Genomic DNA, 19,812 nt, shown 5'->3' with positions numbered 1-19,812 from the left:
AACCAAAGGACTGCCTAAAAAGTAGGTATTTTTTAAAGATTATTTTTTGGGGCTTTTCCCTTTATTTAAAAGTGGATAGCCATGAAAAGGGGAGAGAGATGGGGGATGACACACAGCGAAGGGCAGCAGGTTGGATTCAAACCCTGCACCGCTGCAGGACTCAGCCTACATGGGGCGAACAAAAGACTGTAAGGGTGGAGGCAGAGCACAGGGGCGTAGCGGGTTGGCTTCTGGGGCTTTAGCCCCAAATGTTTTCTTAAAAGCCCCCCGAATCTTTAAGGGTTTTAAAATACCTTCAACTTTGTGTAATTTCCCCTCAGTCTCTCTGACTGGACCGGCAAATCAATATTAAGATCTGGTCAGCATGTTTAACAGTGTCTCCAGAGGGCACCTGGATAGCTCAGTTGGTAGAGGGGGCACCGCATAGAGAGGTTTACTCCTCCATGCAGCGGGCCCCGGTTTGACTCCGACCTGCAGTCCTTTGCTGCATGTCATTCCCCCCCCCCCCTCTCTCTCCCCTTTCATGTCTTCAGCTGTTCAGGAGAAAAATCAGAATCAGCTTTATTGGTCAGGTTTGCGTAAACAAACATAGACAGAATAAAAACAGAAAGGACAGTAAGAAATATACAAAAAATACTGTGAAGTATGCAGTATAACAATACAATAGAATTTACAAATTTACAAAAAATATACAATAACATTTGAAGAGAGGGAAGGAATAGTGCAATATGAGTATCTACATTTATTTCAGAACATTTGTTTGACAGGACATGAGCAATGTGTCTTTATTATTGTTATTATTATTATTATTATTATTATTATTATTATTATTATTATTATTATTATTATTATTATTATGTTATCGGTTTTATTTAGTCTTATTTTGATATTAGAAGCCTTGACTCGACTTCCATACCAGCAGGTGGCAGTAACGCACCGTAAAGCATAAAGAAGAAGATTATCCACGTCATCAAAAAGTGCCATGTTTAGACCAGACACCGCCACACACGCGCACAGTTGTTACTGAAGTGAAGTGAATGTAAATATTGAGCAGCATTATATCGTAACATATAGCAGAAACGCGAGGCCGTAAGTATCCGTCCCGCCCACCCTCTCCCCCCCCAACGTGCAACCTGCTCCTCGTCAACACATTCGACTGTTCTACGAGTTCAAAACTAGACACAAGTCTCGCTGACATACCGTTGACGTTCCGCTGTATTCGGATAGCTTCAGCTACAGACGTCGGTAAGACTCAGTGACGTTAGCAGCAGCTATGTGCCAGGTGGATGAAGACTACCAGGAGCAGCTGCAGCAGGCGGAGGTACCCAGGTACGTTATCAGCGCACACTGGTTGAACAAGCTATTCTATTATATTGTAAATGTGCTGGCACGTGTCACAGGACAGTGTACAGGACAGTTTCTGACTGTCCTGGGACAGTCATGGAGTTACAGGACAGTGTCTGGGTATCACAGGACAGTGTACAGGACAGTTTCTGACTGTCCTGGGACAGTCATGGAGTCACAGGACAGTGTCTGGGTGTCACAGGACAGTGTACAGGACAGTGTCTGACTGTCCTGGGACAGTCATGGAGTCACAGGACAGTGTCTGGGTGTCACAGGACAGTGTACAGGACAGTGTCTGACTGTCCTGGGACAGTCATGGAGTCACAGGACAGTGGCTCAGGGAGTCACAGGACAGGTGTACAGGACAGTACTGGGTGTCACAGGACAGTGTACAGGACAGTGTCTGACTGTCCTGGGACAGTCATGGAGTCACAGGACAGTGTCTGGGTGTCACAGGACAGTGTACAGGACAGTGTCTGACTGTCCTGGGACAGTCATGGAGTCACAGGACAGTGTCTGGGTGTCACAGGACAGTCAGACACTGTCCTGTGACACTCCTCAGGACACTACTAACAGGACAGGAGAGTTTTTGCTGCCACTGCTTCTCAAGTCAGTCCCAGTTAGTGCATCCCATATAATAATCATGTTTACGTTTAAGACCGTTAAAAGAGTCGCATGTTATCAGCACTGCAAACATGTCTAACATAAAAGCACTTAACGATGGCGAATGTCTATCTGAAGTCTAGTATTTCAATAGGATTAAGAACGGCCGTATGTTGTCTTAAGGGATAGGTTTATAACTCATTATGTGCTAGTTATCTGGAGTCAACCAGACTAACTGTTAGCTGTCATTACAGCTGGATTACTGCCACAGGAACCAAAGTCATATGTTCACTGCATTGTCGATTGGCTTTGGTCATTTGATTAAATGCTACTTTTTTAGTTAATCATTGCACCACTCACATATCAACTAAAGCAGGTCCTGCATTGTTACAGCACATATTCCTAAATAAAGTAGTTCTTAACACAATACTCCACATGCCGTACCTATGCTGAAAGAGTTATTGCTTGTGAAGGATCACTTCATGGCCAATTGGAGAGAAACAATTACAGTGAGCGTCTACTTTTTCATGCGCTGGCTTGTGAGTGTTGAGATTTGATGTGTAATCAAATCACCACAAACTATCTGGGACAGCCAGATCGGTAGTATATTTTCCAGCTCAGCGGTACTGGTTTGCCCCTGGGCAAATAATGAAGCTGACATAGTCTGCTGTGTGCACTGGAGTTAATGGAAACTTGAAAGCAACACTATGTCCAGAGGAGGAGGGTGGTGGTGGTAGAGGGGGGGGTCAAAGCTGTTTCCCCATGATGAAAACATAACTTAAGACCCTCTGCATTACTGCTGTAGTGTAGCTATTGTGGCATTCTAGTACACCATCAACCTCCACAGTTTATGTAGACATGTTTGCAGTATAAATGACAGCCCATAAATGTGTCATAAAATATGAATCAATGCAAATCATTTTTGATTTTTGTTCCTACGTTTGTTAGTGTTTCTAAGAAGTGTGTGAAATGCAAAGAGGCGCCTGCAGCTGTGGTCATCAGAGCAGGAGATACGTTCTGCAGGTAAGACTGTTTTATTGCTTGCTATCTACTGGACAACTCAGGGCAGTCATTGAATGGGGCTAGATGCATACAACTGTTTAGATTAAGACCCATTAAAGCTATAGTGCGTAGTTTTAATGACAACCAAAACTGTCGGCGTGTCCACATGACAGCTTTATAAAGTCTCACTCGCACCTGGTTCTGTTTAATAGATCTCTGTAAGGAAGTGTTCCAAACAATGATAAAAAGTGAAGAGTAAATAAGAAAGGTAAATCGTGTATGAGAGGAGAAACTCAGCAGTAGACTGGTGAGTGTGAGGAGCAGATCAGGAAACACAATCTTCTCAAATGTTATTCTAAAAGCAGAGAAATCAATCTCCCTATCTCTAAATAAGCCAGTTGAGGTAAATAAAGGCCACTATTTTAGAACTAGGGCTGCACGATATGAGGAAAATATGCGATATCGATAACGTTGTTGATATCGTGAACGCAGCAGAACTGAGCACACTGTTTATTTAACAAATTTCTTGTTGAATTTAAAACAAGTGATATAAATAATTTCCAACATTCTTTCATTGAACAAATTGAACATTGAATTGAATATAAAAGGCACCACTAAAAAAGAATGACAGTTACATTTTAAAGTGCCGGTTGCTACTGACATTTTCTTTCAGCTAACACAAAAAAAATCTCTGAGTGTCTTTCACGATATGTTGCAGCCTTTTGCGATGTATATATTGCGCCAGCTGATATTGCGATGACGATAAAAAAAATGATGTATTGTGCATCCCTATTTAGAACGTACAGCCCTGACAGAATCTGACTTTTTAGTTGTGACCAGGCCATGTATCCAGCCTGTCCCATATCTGATTCTCAAAGGTCTTGTTCGTATTGCTGTTAGAGCTGGAGTTGTGGCTTAAAGAAATGAGTTCACAGGTGCCCAGATAGCTCAGTTGGTAAAGCGGGCGCCCATATATAGAGGTTTTCTCCTCCATGCAGCGGGCCCCGGGTTTGACTCTGACCTGCGGCCCTTTGCTGCATGTCATTCCCCTCTCTCTCTCTCTCTCTCTCTCTCTCTCTCTCTTCATGTCTTCAGCTGTCCTGTCAAAATAAAGGCCTAAAAATGCCCACAAATAATAATTTGAAAAAAAAGAAGAAGAAATGACTTCACAATGCAAATAAATAAATTGCATTTTACTGACTTTGCTCAAATCATTTCTCTGTCTGTGTTAGGGGCTGCTTCAAGGAATACTTCATTCATAAGTTCAGAGCCATGCTCGGCAAAAACAGGGTGATTTTCCCTGGAGAGAAGGTAATCTGCAGGCTTTATTTGTACACTTTATTCTCTAAATAAAAATCGTGTGTTTTCTTCTGACGCAGCATGACCCAATATACTGCAATTCATTTTCATCATTTATTATGCACACATAATAATTCAAATGAACTAAAAGGTCTTCTGTGGTTGTAGGTGCTGCTGGCTGTATCTGGAGGTCCTTCTTCCTGCTCGATGCTCAGTCAAGTCCAAGAGGTTTACCTGTTTCAGTTGAAATCATGTAAAAAACAAATGGTTGTGACTGGTGGGACTGATAACTCAGTTAGTGGGCATATGACTTCCGTGTCCTGCATGAACTAACGCGATGCTTAATTTAATTTTTAAAGCTACATTGTGTAAGAATTTCTCCCATCTAGCGGTGAAAATTGTATATGACAACCAACTGAATATTACTTTCTAGCCCCTCCTCCTACGGTGGCCGAACCCGAAATGATCTCTTAGTATCTCCGTCGTTTACACGCAGCTGTTCTAGCCACTCCAATATTAACTTTGGTCTCGTTGCTTTGCCTGTCCCGTTGTCGTTTTAATTCTCTTTTTCGCTTCCCTGGCGAGTAATCTCCCCCTGGCGTTCGTCACGGTGCCACTGAGTGTGAGAGGGCGAAATGCGGAGGTATGTCCCTCTTTGGCTAAGGTATTTTAAAGATGGAGGCGCTACATGGCTGCAGTCATTCGAGCGACTCGCCCGTATGTATTCTGAATGATTCTGAATGTCAGATTCTACGCTTACGAGAATACTTTGATTAGTTGGTGGAAGTAATTACACATGAATGAGCACATATTTGTGAAAGAACAAAATATAAGTTGAATAAGGGTTAGTTAGTAAGCTTTTGGTTGTCTGTTTTACCAGATGGTCAACAGAATAGCACGTTATGGTACGTGCAGCCACAATCAGTACATTTACATGCACACCAGTATTCCACTATTATTCCGAATATGACAATATTCCGAATTTGATACAGGTCATGTAAACAGCATATTTAGAATAAGGCCTTTTTCCGAACATACTGTAGCATTTTTCCGATTAAGACGTGGGATATTCCGGTATTCGAGTTTTAGAAGCATTCTTTGGACATGTATACAGCGCATTCGGAATATGTGTCTCAATCGGGGTTTTCACCGCAGGCTTATGGTCAGCTCTGTGCGTTGCTATGGTTACTGTACACAAACCAAGCAGCCAACAGTTTGCAAGGCTGGAGACCTGATAAGAGGGAGAAACACAGCTTTTTTTAAACATTATCAAAGACCTGGATGTCAACAGGTTTTTGGCTATGAGCCGACCTTTTCAAGAAGCTGGTTGAAGGAATGAAAGATGGACACTGTGTTCACACGCTCCAACAAGTCCGCCACTGCTGGTAAACTTTGAAAACATCGTATTTTGCATGGCTACATGTAAACGGGAATATTAGTGGGATATTCACTTTCATTAGCCATGTAAACAGCTTAGTCGGAATATCGTCTTTTTCAGAATTAGGGCGAAAACTGGAATATTATGTGCATGTAAACCTACTGACTGAGGTCTGAGACAAGCACATTATAAAACATCAGTGGATGTCAGCAGGAAAGTATCGTTCAGTACTAACATTTCAGCATGGAGCACAACAGCCAGTGACCTGCTGTATGTGGATCAATGGAGGATTTTCACTAATTAACTAATAACTACCAAAGTTCCCCGAACATTTAATGATGTAACAGATGGTGAAATGCTACTTATAAGTCCACGATACATTCCGTATACAGAGAGATTCTGTATGACCATATAGGTCCAATATAATCTTGTTTCCTTGTCTTTGTTTTTAAATATTAATGCAACTGCAAACCTTTTCTTCCTCCCAGGGTTTGAGCCAGAATGCTCACAAGAAGTTGAGATTCTTTCCCGGCATCGTCTTCATTGATGGTAAATGAAGTTGCGAGTCTAATCATTTTCATGTACACTATGTCTTTCACTAGGACTTTTTTTGTGATTAACAATTGTTTTATTTAAGTTTTTTTTTTTTTTTATTTTACGCGTGTGTGTGTTCCCAGAGGGGGGTGCTGTAGGTCAGTCTGTGGAGGAGAGACAGAGGACGCTGGCTGAGCTGCAGGCTGTGTTCAAAGCTACTGGTTTCCCCTTCCACATGGTGCCTCTGGAACAGGTCAGGACTGTCTGTTACAACACCTAAAATGAATAAAGTCTAAAACTCTGTCACACATGCATTTTGTTGCCCAATATGTGACTGAATTTTTACCTGTCAGTCTCATGACACGTTTACAATCTTATGAGGTTGGACATGTAGTGGTCTGAAATGAGTGCTGTCAAACTGACAAAAAGACTACATCAGATCAAATGTAGTCTATATCCAGGCGCCCAGATAGCTCAGTTGGTAGAGCGGGCGCTCATATATAGAGGTTTAGTCCTCGACGCAGCGGGCCCGGGTTCAACTCCGACCTGCAGCCGTTTGCTGCATGTCACTCCCCTCTCTCTCCCCTTTCATGTCTTCAGCTGTCCTGTCAAATAAAGGCCTAAATGCCCAAACAAATGTAGTCTATATCCTTGATGTTCCACTTCCCGTGATTGTTCCGGTGCCGCAGGAAATTCCCCCGGATGCATGTCTTTTCGCCGATGTCCGTCCCCTTCCTCTTTCTTTGTGTTGGCGTTCTAACCTCTGGTGGATTTGTGAGGACTATGGTTAACTGCTCCTCAGATCTCTGCAGGGTAAATCCAGACAGCTAGCTAGACTATCTGTCCAATCTGAGTTTTCTCTCGCACGACTAAAACTACTTTTGAACGTCCACATGTTCCACCAAAACAAGTTCCTTCCTGAGACTATTTTGCGGCGGAGCCCATGACAATTGTGATTGGTTTAAAGAAATGCCAATAAACCAGAGCACGTTTTTCATGCATGCTATGTGGACTAGCCAGACCCTCCTCCGCAGCACTTGTGGAAGAGGGTCAAATGGGATATTGAATGTGTCCTCCATCTGCTCTTTAGGTTCTGGAACTTCCCAGTTCAGTGTTGGTGACTGCCCCGGCACTTTCAGAGCGACCAGCCGGCGCCTATAAAGCAGCCGTTGATCATTTCATTCAGAGCGACAGCAGCAGTGTGCCACCACGGCAACAAGAGGAAACCTTACTACCTCATGTTCAGGAGTCCCACAGACAGTTACTGCAGCAGCTGATTGGCTCTGCTAAGACACTGACCGCCAGGGAAGACCTGCTAAACACATTAAGGTTAGATCGACACTACCTGCTGACTCCCATCTGTCTTGATGGTGCTTCTGTAGTTAGTCTGAGCTGTTGATGGTAATACACCATCTCTCCTCCATTGTTTTGACATGTATGATGAATTAACTGAAGATAAAACATGACTTTCATTCATTTAGTACTTACTGTACTTTATTTCCCAAGTGTTGTGTTCTTCCTACGGGAATTTGATTTGCTCCACATGGTCACTGTGGCTTAAAGCAAACCAAACTTGCAATGCCTTACCTCATTGTTTGTTACATATATCTGCTGCTTTTGTGATGTCCATCCATCCATCTTCGTTTGCTTATCCGGTATCGGGTCGCGGGGGGAGTATTTATGTGTTTTATCGTATTTTATTGTATTGTGTTCTGTAATAGGCCATTCATAATAGGGATGGGCAATATATCAATTTTATATCGATATCGTGATATGAGACTAGATATCGTCTTAGATTTTGGATATTGTAATATCGTAATATGATTGTCTTTCCTGGTTTTACAAGCTGCATTAGAGTAAAATTATGTTATTTTGTGAACTTACCAGACTGTTCTAGTTGTTATATTATTTGCCTTTACTCACGTACTCATTAAATCCATGTTACTCATGATTATATATCAAAAATCTAAATGTAAAAATATTTTGTTTAGCACCAAATTTCAACCCTACAATATCGTCGCAATATCGATATCGAGGTATTTTCTCCCTATCGCCCGGCCCTAATTCGTAATAAACTGCCCAGGGACAACAGATGAAAATGAGCTCATTAGTTAACTCTGGCACATTTACATTAAAGTGGAAACTGAAATGTAGATTATTGTGCACCGTCCATGGTAAATAAAAAATATAAATAAATTAAAAAAATGAGGATACAACTGGGAGGCCCAGAGAGAACATTCACTGGGGTGCAGAGAAAATATAGTATCATTTGCCTTGCCAATGACAATCATGATGTTGATTAAAACACAAAATGATGTTGAAAAAAACTCTGTATTTTTGTGTGGTCTCCTCAAAGGCAGCATCTGCTGGTGCACACAGCTCGGACTGAAGGCTACAGTAAACTGATGCTGGGAGACAACTGCACCAGACTGGCTGTAAAACTGCTCACCAGTATATCACTGGGCAGAGGAGCACAGCTGGCTCAGGACACGGTGCGTACAGTATGTGTGCAGGTGATAGGCAGGGAGGGATTTACTGTGACGTCCCATTCAGCCTACAGTGTTGTTTCCCTTTCCTTGTTTCAGATATTAGATGTGATGTCTGACTTAAACCAGTAATGTTAATTATGTATACAGATTTATAGTTTTTATGTCATTCAAGCATGTTGAAATCATGAAGGAACGCAATTTGTTACGCAGACTCAGCAATGTACCCAATAGATAACCATGTCCTAGTCCGTGTCCATAAAATAATAAATCTAATCTGAAACCTATACATACATAGAGCACAGTTAAAAACCGAGCAGCAGCAGTTAAAAGAATAGTGCATCAGTGCAAGTTCAGAGGAGCGACTTAAGTCTGAGTTCATAAGGCTCCCAGCCTCTGGGAAGAAGCTCCACTTTAGCCTCGTTGTTTTGGCTTTGAGGCCGCGCAGCCTTTTGCCTGAGGCGAGGGGGGGGTGAACAGTTTGTGTCCCGGATGGGTGGGATCCTTCATGATATTGGTGTATTTGTGTGTGTGTGTTTGTGCTAACAGGGTTTCTCAGACTCCAGATATGGTGACACAATATTAGTGAGGCCAATGAGGGACTACTCAGCTAAAGAGATAGCCTACTACAACCGCATGTTCAGCGTGCCCTCTGTTTTCCTACCAAGCCTGGACACAAAGGTAAGATCTGACAGTAACAGCCGGCCTGCACACTGCAAAGACAACCTCACAGTGATGTCTCAGTGAAACACAGTTGGGAAAAGGAAAGAACTTGCCAATTGTCAGTGTATGAAGGCTGATTTATGCTTCTGCGTCAAATCTACGGCGTATCCCCGCAGACCCCTCTGCGTTGCCGCGATCCCCCCTCCGAGCCCTCCGCCGCAGCTTGTTGTGCACCTCCAAAAGTTTGTAACTTTGTGTCTAGGCGACGCAGACCGCAAGCACTGTGATTGGTCAACTGGTCCTGTGTGTTGACAGTCGGTGTTTCAAGCAGCCTACTGTGGGGGGTAGCAACATGCTAGTTCACTGACATCAGCTCTGCAAATAAACTCAGACATATTTTGGTTACAATGACGGGGTTATCAGTTTGTAAAGTGTCTATATGTCAGTAACGTTTTGAAATTAGCACTTCGCCAGCAAGCAGTACTTTGTGGGCAGTTGTGCTAAAGTTAGCTTGCTAACATAACATAAACTGGCTGGCAGACACCTCGCAAATACCCTCAGCCTTATCGCCCCCTAGCGTTGTGGTGGTGAAATGCACCACGATGCAAAGCAACCCCCGACGCAGAACTCTGATGGGTCACGACGCCATAAGAGCGACGGCGTAGCTACGGCGTGGAGTTGACACAGAAGCATAAAACAGCCTAGAGAGAGAGCCTTCAGAACTCATTACCAGCTACATCTACACTACCACATCTTCATTTTTAAGCTGCCTTTTAAAAACCATCTCCATCCACACAAAAGTTTTAGCTCCAGTGGCAGAACTGATCTCCATCCATGTTAACACGTCTGACAACACATATCTCATGACCATTCACATACAGTACACTGGGCATGCGTGTGCCGCTGTAAACCGGAAGCAGTGTTGTAGTACTTGAGACCACTTTTTGAAGGTCTCGTCTCGAAATTGAGCACATTTTTTCGTTCTCGGATGAAGAGGACTCTGGATTTTATTTCAAGACCACAACGGCAGGTATATCACTGAATTGCCTGTGTGTTGTCTGATTTATGTATTAACATAATTACTGTGATTGGATGTAAAACTTCCTGCATCAAATGCAGCCAATTACTTGACTCATTTCTGGTTTGAAATGTGTTAAAGCAGTTACACACCGGGCCGATAGTCTGGCGAGGTCGGTGACTCGAGTCTGTTCGGTGTGTTCCGTGCAGTCATCCGTCGGAGGAGCTGTCGACCTTCATTTTGGCCGACCTGACATGCTGGGTCAGAGACAGAGAAGTCGCGACTCACCCGGAAATGACGAGCGGGATGAGCGTGACTAAGCCTCTCAAAATCTGACGAAAATCTTTTAAACTGACCTTTGTTGATCTGAAATGAAGACAGATTCAGCAACTGCACGGCCTATTTCTCTCTTAAAATGTTTTCAGAAACACGTTTCTGTTTCTATTTTAGTCCAATATGAGATCGTATTCTGAATGAGTCGCCAGTAATAGCTGTTCAAAAAATCCAAAATCCGGAAGCAGCAGCCAGATCCATGTGACGCGTTCGTCCAATCAGCTGCCGGTTTTCATTTTTTGGGCTACAATACAGATTAGCGCCGCCTGCTGTTATGGAGATGTATTACGTCTCGTCTCTTCGGTGTGTTCCGAGGCACTTTTTTGGACCAACTCGGGGAGACTGATCAGTCCAACTGGCTTTTCTGCCGACGTTTAGCCGTCTGGTTGGTGTGTAACTTCCTTTACTGTTAACCCCTGTTCCCCGCCCTCATTAACACACACTCCCAAAGTAAACGTAGGTGACAGGAGAAGAACCTCTGGCTGTCTGGGAGATGTAGGCCAAATCGTCAGTCATTTCAACATTTTATGTATTACATACAGAGAGACATTGGTCAGATTATTACTACGAAGGAAAAAAACATTTTGTATTGACTGATCTGATAAGAACCTCCTCAACAACTTAATATTGGTCCTCATCAGCAGTAACTTAGCACAACTCCTATAAGCAAACATGAAATGTAAAATAAAGCAGATATATTATAGAAACTAAACTTCAAACCGCAGAGATTCAGTTAGAAACTACGAACGTACTGAGAGCTGAACACACAGAGGCTTTTAAAAACGTCTGGCCACCGCCATCTTTATGTTGGAGCGCAGGCAGACTTTTTCATTAGTCATCACATGTTGCTAATGTGTGATTTATGTAACCGACAGGGGGAAGTGAGATCAGATCACAAGTGGTCACTCTGACACATTCTGCTGCCAGATGGAAATGGGGACTTCCACTTGTTATAAGATCACTCAGGACAGATGTTAAAGCCAGGTCAACAAAGGCCCTGTGTCTCCTGGTTTATTAAACAGATTTTCTTTGCAGATGAGGTGAAGATTGAGATAATACATTTATTATAGTGATCTGATCTCTCTCTCTCTCTCTCTCTCTCTCTCTCTCTCTCTCTCTCTCTCTATCTGACCTCACACACTGCATGTCAGGCTTTATTCTGGACATGTACTTCTGTTGATCCAGGCTATGTGAGACCTAAAACCCAAAGTTAATCCTAAAATGAACTGGCTAAAGCTTGTTTTACAGTTCTGCGGAGGCTCCACGCAGAGCTTTCGCCGTAGCCTACCTAAGTGGCCTGATGTTTATACTTGTGCACTGGTGTGTGTGTGTGTGTGTGTGTGTGAGATAGAGGGAGAAGTGAGAGAGTGACGGCGATTAGCTCCGGAGCGAGTAGCGACTCTAGAGTCATAGTGAGAGAAACAAAGTGTCTCCCCTGTGTCGCCGCGACGTGTAGTTACATTTTTCAAGAGGTGCACGTCAGGCTATGGCGTGCATTCGACGCACAACTATAAAAAGGCCTTAACTCTGATCCTGCTCTGTGACAGCTCTAAAAAGTGGCTTTAAAAATATGGAAATGTTGGTATCTTGTTGGACCCAATGGGCACCATGTTTTTGTAACTGTACAAAAATAAATACAGTATGTCTCTGGTATTGCATGATATGAATGAAGTCTACTGTGATTCCATACGGTTGCGTTAAGTTTGTGTCTGTCCCACAGACAACAGACAAGTCCAGCATCCAGCGTCTGACCGAGAGCTTTGTCACCAAGCTGCAGGCGGACTTCCCCTCTACAGTCAGCACCATCTACAGGTCAGCAGGAAACTACAAACATCATGGACATAAGCATGTTTTCTTTTAGTATGTTTTTTTTTCTAATTATAGGCAAGATACAATCAATCTAGAATTTGCCACACACAAATAAAGTAATTAAAGCTGCTGTGTGTGCGCTGCAGGACCAGTGAGAAGCTACAGACAGCATGTAGGAGCTCCTCCGCAGCTGACCACTGGGACAGATGTCTGCTCTGCATGTGCGCCCTCGACACTGCTGTTGGTAAGTGTTGTATAGACTGTTACCAGAAATTAGTTAAAGGACAAATCCGGCGCAAAATGAACCTAGGGGTTAATAACACATGTGTACCGAGTCGACCGTTCTCTGGGATATGTTTTCATGCTAATCGAATGTGACCAGTTTTAGCGCAAACCGCTAATTAGCTTGTAACGCTAGTCGTCGGGGCAGAGGGTAAAGTAAAAAGAAATCGCTATTTCTAAACGACTAGCAAGGCTCAAAATAGCACCACACTTCCACGGTAGCATAATGAGGGTCCCTACAAACCGAAGCATTGAGAACTTCAGTGTACAGACAGTTTATTATAAAGATAGTTTAGAAAGACCGTACCGTTCACGTATACAGGCAGCCGCCATCTTGGGAAAACAGTCACGACCAGTCGAACGACGAACGCTGTGCAACCAGTAAACGGTAACATAGCTCAGGCACAGCGTTCATCGTTCGACTGGCCAAAACTGGTCACATTCGATTAGCATGAAAACAAATCCCAGAGAACGGTCGACTCGGTACACGTTATTAACACCTAGGTTCGTTTTGCACCGGAATTGTCCTTTAACTTAATTGCCATTAAACTAAACATTGTCAGTCATTTCAGTCACTGAGCTCATAGCTTAGGAAAGACGGGACACCATTCACAACTGATGTGACACTGAACCATAGCTTCCCTTGAAAAGCCACCAAACACTGCGCCCCCATTTAGGGTTAGCAGAGATTATAGTGCCAAGTTATTCAGACTGACTTCCCTTCTTCCCCTGTCCTGAGGTCTGAGACCCAAACAAACTTTTACAGTTTTAAGTGTTTTTTTCTGCTTGGGGTGGGGATGTGTTAACAATTTCTATTTTTTATGTTTTTTAATCCGTTTAAAATCTGCGTAATTCTGAGACCGCAGATTCCGTGTGGACTCTCAAATAGTTTTTTTTTAAGTGTTATGTAAATACCCTGCCTACATTTGGATATCGTCCAAGGCAGAGAGATCAATGCTTAGCATTCACAAGGATGTAAAATAAAGATAATACAGCCATGTCATCACAGAAAATATAGAACTTGGATCAGACCTCTACAGATAACTCACTCAACCTCACAGTATCAGTTATTATTGGGCACCTAACAGGATGCAATATATACATCCAATAAAATGTCTGAGTAATGATACCAAAGACGCATGGATCACTAATGTACAGACAGTAAAACTAATACAGAGAAAACACATGAAATCAAAAGCAGGACTGGCGATTCCCACAGTATTTCTTTCTCCATCCCCATCTACTCGTGGACGTCCAGAGAAAAACAACAACAAAACACTGGCGACCCATTGTAGCCTACCGGCCGGTAGCATGCTGCTACAGACACACATTAGCTTACCAGTAGCCATCAGCTGCACTTTTCCAGATACCATCGCCACTGCCAGAGTCGGCGCTGACAAGAAAGAAAAAAACTCCTGCTTTCCTGAAGTCACTGGTGTGGTAGTCTATATCAACGACGTTTCCTTTCCTGGATTGTTCAGGTTCCTCTGGATGTCCCTCATTCCATTCAAGTGCACCTTGTTAACTTTGAGAAACTTACTTGTTGTAAAGTGCCCTTCTGCCATCTAGAGGCTCTTATTGTGGCATTGCCATCACTGCTGGATGTTTTTTATTTTTATTATTGAATCCAATCGTTACGTTTAAATCTAAAAAGGTCCAATCATGGATTTGGAAAATCTTAACTCCCCTACTTCACAGTACTATACATAATCGTTCTGTTTGTAAAATAGGCAGTGGGCACTGAACACTTATAGACGTAAATAGCAGATATAAGCATTCTTTACCCAACAAGAAAGAAGACCATAATGATTTAGTCTTTCCTTCTTCTCTGCCTTCGTCTCCCTCTTTCTTTCAGAGAAGGCTTCAGCCTTCAAGGCCACACTGATCTCAGAGCAGCTCTCCCAGACTAAATCTCCAGGAGCTAGCAGTGCTGAGATCCAAAGACAAAACCCAGGTACAGGAGTCAATGAATACATGTCACTTCCACTCATGCCTTGAAGATTTCTTGTAGCCATTGTGTCTCTGTGGTATTGTGTGCTCATTTGGAGTCCTTTTTCCAAAAGGATATGGAGAACGTTCAGAAATATGACTAAGACAGTTTAGCACTAAAGCTTCTTTAGAGTCTGTTATAAAATGTGAAATGAATTAGATACTCGTGTTGTATTTCAGTGCTGTATATAAACAGCTAAAACATTGGTATGTGGGCAGAAACCTTCTCAGGCTGAGGTCAGAGGAAAAGTCCAATGTACACCAGGCAGTACAGTAAAAGTCCACAATTGAGTTTCTACTTATTATGCGTTAATATCAGTTTCCTGTGTTTTCATTAAAGCTCCAGTGGAACTAGAATCAACTGCTCCCTCGGGAGATTGCTGCTCCTTTGGTGGAGAGAATTGTGTAAAAGCAGCAAGTGGTGGAGGCTGCTGTTCATCTATCAAGTAAGTGTTGAGTAATTTATTCATCTAATCTAACGAGCTCTCCCTCGTTACACCGGCACTTGACATGCAAAGTCATGTTAACAAGCAAATTTCAAACACATCATTCTAAATAGGACTGGGAGCCTTGAGTGTGTGACTGTCTTTATACATGACATTAAAATGGTTACCAGTGGGGTTGGGTACCTAAACTGCTTCCTAAATGACCGGTATCTACCAGACCAAATGACAACTTGATTTTGGTGCCTCATTTGGGTGACTCTTAAATGCCTGCGCTGCCCTCTAGTGCTCTGAAACGGACACTAAACAGTCTGAAGTCTGGCTGTTTTTCATCCGAAAGGATTCCAACACCGGGACATACAACAGTATGCAGCTAAAGACACATTGATCCTAGCTGCGCTTTGAGACACCGTGGTCACTGTCGGACTTGTCGGAGAAACGACACCGATGGGACTTAAGGGTGCCTTCGATTGCACCTCGTAAGCTCATGGTGCATTCAAGTGCAACTCGAGAAACTCAAGCTGTTGTTGTAAAGTACCCTTCTGCTATCTAGTGTTTCTCCTTTTTGTTGTTGAACAGCAGTTGACTGGTGAAAGAAGTTATTGTTATTACATTTGAAATAAATGATAAATTTGACCATAAAGCCTTAGCGATAAACAAGCCGTTCTTTATTGTTGCCGACTGCCGTTTTGTGCTCTTCTTTCTATATTTTTTAAGTATCTGTTCAGGCCCTATTTAGGCACAGGAAACCGCTTTAAATGGTTTTATCACCGATATTGGAAAAAACCCAAACGATACCCAACCCTAGTAAACAGTGTGAGCGCACGCCAACAAATGTGCTGTTGAAAGCAGAGGTCTTGGATGGCCAATCTCCCTCTGCTATCACTGACAAGGCTAGCATGCTCAGGTTTAGCAGGTATCATTTTCACGATGGTCACCATCTTAGTTTAGCCTGTTGGCATGCTAACAGTTGCCAATTAGCAGTTAACGCAAAGCACGGCTAATGTAGCAGGATCATAATCCCCTTCTGTTTGTTTCTTCTCTCTACGCCATTTAATTGTGTTTTTCAGGATGTAAATAATAAATGCTTCGTGTCAAAGCAGTCTACCTGTGTTGTTATATCACAGGGTACCAGAGACGAGCGATCTGAAGAGTCTGTTGTGTTACAGCTGTAAGCTGACCATCAAAGACATGGTGAGTGACATAACCCCAACAACACTCAATGATTTTCAAATGCAAGCTGAAGTTTGTCTTGGTTGTTAACCACCTAATCTAAAAGACAAACAAAATCTAAATATATCATTCATGACCTTAAAGAGTAACTAACCCCAGACTTTTGGCTGAAGTGCCTCTACCCTGGAAATATTCAAACAATATCTCAAGTGATGATTGACAGGTATTCTTTTTTTTAAAGTGCTCATATTATGCTTTTTGGCTTTTTCCCTTTCCTTTATTGTGTTATATATCTTTTTGTGCACGTTATAGGTTTACAAAGGGAAAAAGCCCAAAGTTCCCCCCCCCAAAGGGACTTACCATCTCCAACAGAAAACACTGTTCACAAACTGCTCCAAACAGCTCTATTGTAGTCCAGCCTTTACTTCAGAGACAAACGTGGTCACTTTGGAACACATGTTATAATGCTCGCCTAGCTGCTAGCATGGCACGCCCTCATACTTTGCTTCTGACTGGCTAGAATTCCATACCTAGGTACTGTCAGGGCACTCCCTCATACTTTGCTTCTGACTGGCTAGTATTCCTTACCTAGGTACTGTCAGGGCATTCCCTCATACTCTGCTTCTGACTGGCTAGTAGTCCTTACCTAGCTACTGTCAGGGCACGTCTTCATACTCTGCTTCTGACTGGCTAGTAGTCCTTACCTAGGTACTGTCAGGGCACGCCCTCATACTCTGCTTCTGACTGGCTAGTAGTCCTTACATAGGTACTGTCAGGGCATGCCCTCATACTCTACTTTTGACTGGCTAGTAGTCCTTACCTAGGTACTGCCATGGCACGCTCTCATACTCTGCTTCTGACTGGCTAGTAGTCCTTACCTAGCTAGTGTCAGGGCACGCCCTCATAATCTGCTTCTGACTGGCTAGTAGTCATAACCTAGGTACTGTCAGGACACGCCCTCATACTCTGCTTTTGACTGGCTAGTAGTCCTTACCTAGGTACTGTTAGGACACGCCCTCATACTCTTCTTTTGATTGGCTAGTAGTCCATACCTAGGTACTGTCAGGACACGCCCTCATACTCTTCTTTTGACTGGCTAGTAGTCCTTACCTAGGTACTGTCAGGGCATCCCCTCATACTCTGCTTCTGACTGGCTAGTAGTCCTTACCCAGGTACTGTCAGGGCACGCCCTCATACTCTGCTTCTGACTGGCTAGTAGTCCTTACCCAGGTACTGTCAGGGCACGCCCTCATACTCTGCTTCTGACTAGCTAGTAGTCCTTACCTAGGTACTGTCAGGACACGCCCTCATACTCTTCTTTTGACTGGCTAGTAGTCCTTACCCAGGTACTGTCAGGGCACGCCCTCATACTCTGCTTCTGACTGGCTAGTAGTCCTTACCTAGCTACTGTCAGGGCACGCCATCATACTCTGCTTCTGACTGGCTAGTAGTCATTACCTAGGTACTGTCAGGGCATGCCCTCATACTCTGCTTCTGACTGGCTAGTAGTCCTTACCTAGCTACTGAGCATGTGTGACTCCCAACAAAGATGAACAGAAGTGAGAGGTCTCACTCTGTAGCTAAAACAGAGAACTCAACACACAGGGTGAAAAGAGGAGCTGCAGCAATGTGCAGTACAACAAAAATATGGTGTTTTTTGAAAATTAAACCATGTAAACCTATTCTGATACAACCTCTAAATACAATTATGAACCTGAAAGTGAGCATAATATGAGCACTTTAAAGTCTGTACATTGTTTTTAGTAAAATACTGCATAATATACCTTTTTTATGTAGTTTTTGAAATCGGAAAAAAACCTGCTTTGTTTCATAGTATGTTGTCCCATGTTTGAAGTGAAATAAGAACATGCATGTGGGCATTTGATGTTTTACTGGTACTGATGTTCTTCTGTGTCCTCGTGGCGTCAAGTCGTCAGTGGAGCGTCTCCCGCAGTACATCCTGTCAGAGGCTCATAGGAGGCAGAGGAGGTGAGAAGATTTGGTTCATTTAAAGCATGTTTCCATTGTTGATTCCATGTACAAGAAACGCCTTCATGAAATCATGAAACTGTGCTCTTCTCATTTAATGAATGCATTTTTCAGATGTTCTAATGTCAGCCCAGTATGAATACCTAGACTCTGTGTGCCAAACAAACTGTTGTACTGGAACAACAACGAATCAACATTGTAACATCTAGACAAAATGTATACGTAGAAAATTGGAGCAGAAACCCAAATGATAGACTGTCAGGACTTAAGTGTTGCGTTCTGCAGGTCCCAGATGAGAGAGGAGATCAGTGACTTCCTGCTGGATGATGAAGATGATGGTGACCAAGGCGATTAGAGGGGAAGTTAAGCTGATTGTTCACCTCCAGCAGTCCACTCTGAAAAAATGAACACAAAATGTACAACCTGCAGGGAGTGGAGGACTTTGAAATATAAATGCCTAACAAATACAGTATATTATACTGTATTTTGTACAAAAGCAGTCATAATCTAAATCTGGTTATCCCGTGTGGACTGCGTTTTCTTCTAACATGGCATAATTCATATGTACACTCACACACACATGGTGGACTCAAACACCCAGCACGTGGACCAAGCGCACGTTGTTAGTTAACATCTCAGAAACTGAACATAATAAAGTATCTATTTTTACGGCTTTCCATGCAGTTTTCCACATTCATTCACATTGATTTGAATCTCATTTCTACATACATTTAGGCACTATGGTGATACAAAATCCAAGAAATGATGAAGTTGATCATAATGATGCATTCTGCCAGAAAGAATAGTACAGAATGTATAAGAAAAAGATATCTTACTTTATTTGTTTAATAAAAAAAACATTTTTATTTTAAAGTGCTCATATTATTCTCATTTTCAGGTTCATAATTAGGGGTCCAAGCCCAAGTCTGGAAGAACCGGCGGTAGCAGGAGCTACGCCGTTCTTACAGCAGGGCTGTGGAACCCTATTGTTTTTCTACTGATTAATCATACATTATTTCTTTCCATTAATCTTCTCCGCCTAAAACTCCGACTACAGGCTAAACCGTACATGGTGGGGGGGTTGCCATTTTCAGGACTGGTCCGGAACTCTGCAAGGACCTCAGGCGCAACGATTCACCCACTTCCACCACTAGGTGGCGCTATAGCAGAAAAAATGCGTTTGGCCCTATAACTCCTACACCGAACACCGGGCATTCAAAAACCATACATCCACGCGTTCCCTGGATCCAACTGAATCATATATTCATATTGAATGATATAGGCCACGCCCATTTCCGCCTAGACTTTTATGCGCAAAACCAACGTTGTCGAACTCGTCCTAGGCCGTGTCAGGCCGGATCAGCACGAAACCTGGTACGTAGCATCTCCAGATGGACGTGACCAAAAGTTGAGGTTAATAACTCAATGCATTTAAATGCCACAGTAAATGCAATCAACACGAAACCT

General features: G+C 42.9%; 1 protein-coding gene across 1 annotated transcript; it reads left to right on the top strand.

The window, feature by feature from the left end:
• Positions 1-969: 969 nt before the first annotated feature.
• Positions 970-19,019, top strand: ctu2 (cytosolic thiouridylase subunit 2 homolog (S. pombe)). Its single transcript, XM_078272931.1, has 16 exons — positions 970-1,329; positions 2,896-2,970; positions 4,182-4,260; positions 4,417-4,476; positions 6,115-6,175; positions 6,304-6,413; positions 7,251-7,489; positions 8,517-8,652; positions 9,196-9,327; positions 12,381-12,472; positions 12,616-12,713; positions 14,607-14,705; positions 15,081-15,186; positions 16,311-16,377; positions 18,287-18,345; positions 18,631-19,019. The coding sequence occupies exons 1-16, from the start codon at positions 1,274-1,276 to the stop codon at positions 18,698-18,700; spliced, it is 1,539 nt and encodes a 512-aa protein (XP_078129057.1). The 5' UTR covers positions 970-1,273; the 3' UTR covers positions 18,701-19,019.
• Positions 19,020-19,812: the final 793 nt, after the last annotated feature.

This window comes from Sander vitreus, chromosome 17 (genome assembly GCF_031162955.1).
Source record: "Sander vitreus isolate 19-12246 chromosome 17, sanVit1, whole genome shotgun sequence".
NCBI classification, from domain to species: Eukaryota; Metazoa; Chordata; class Actinopteri; order Perciformes; family Percidae; genus Sander; species Sander vitreus.
The sequence above is the reverse complement of the archived record's forward strand: the minus strand, read 5'-3'. Positions and strand labels throughout refer to the sequence as shown.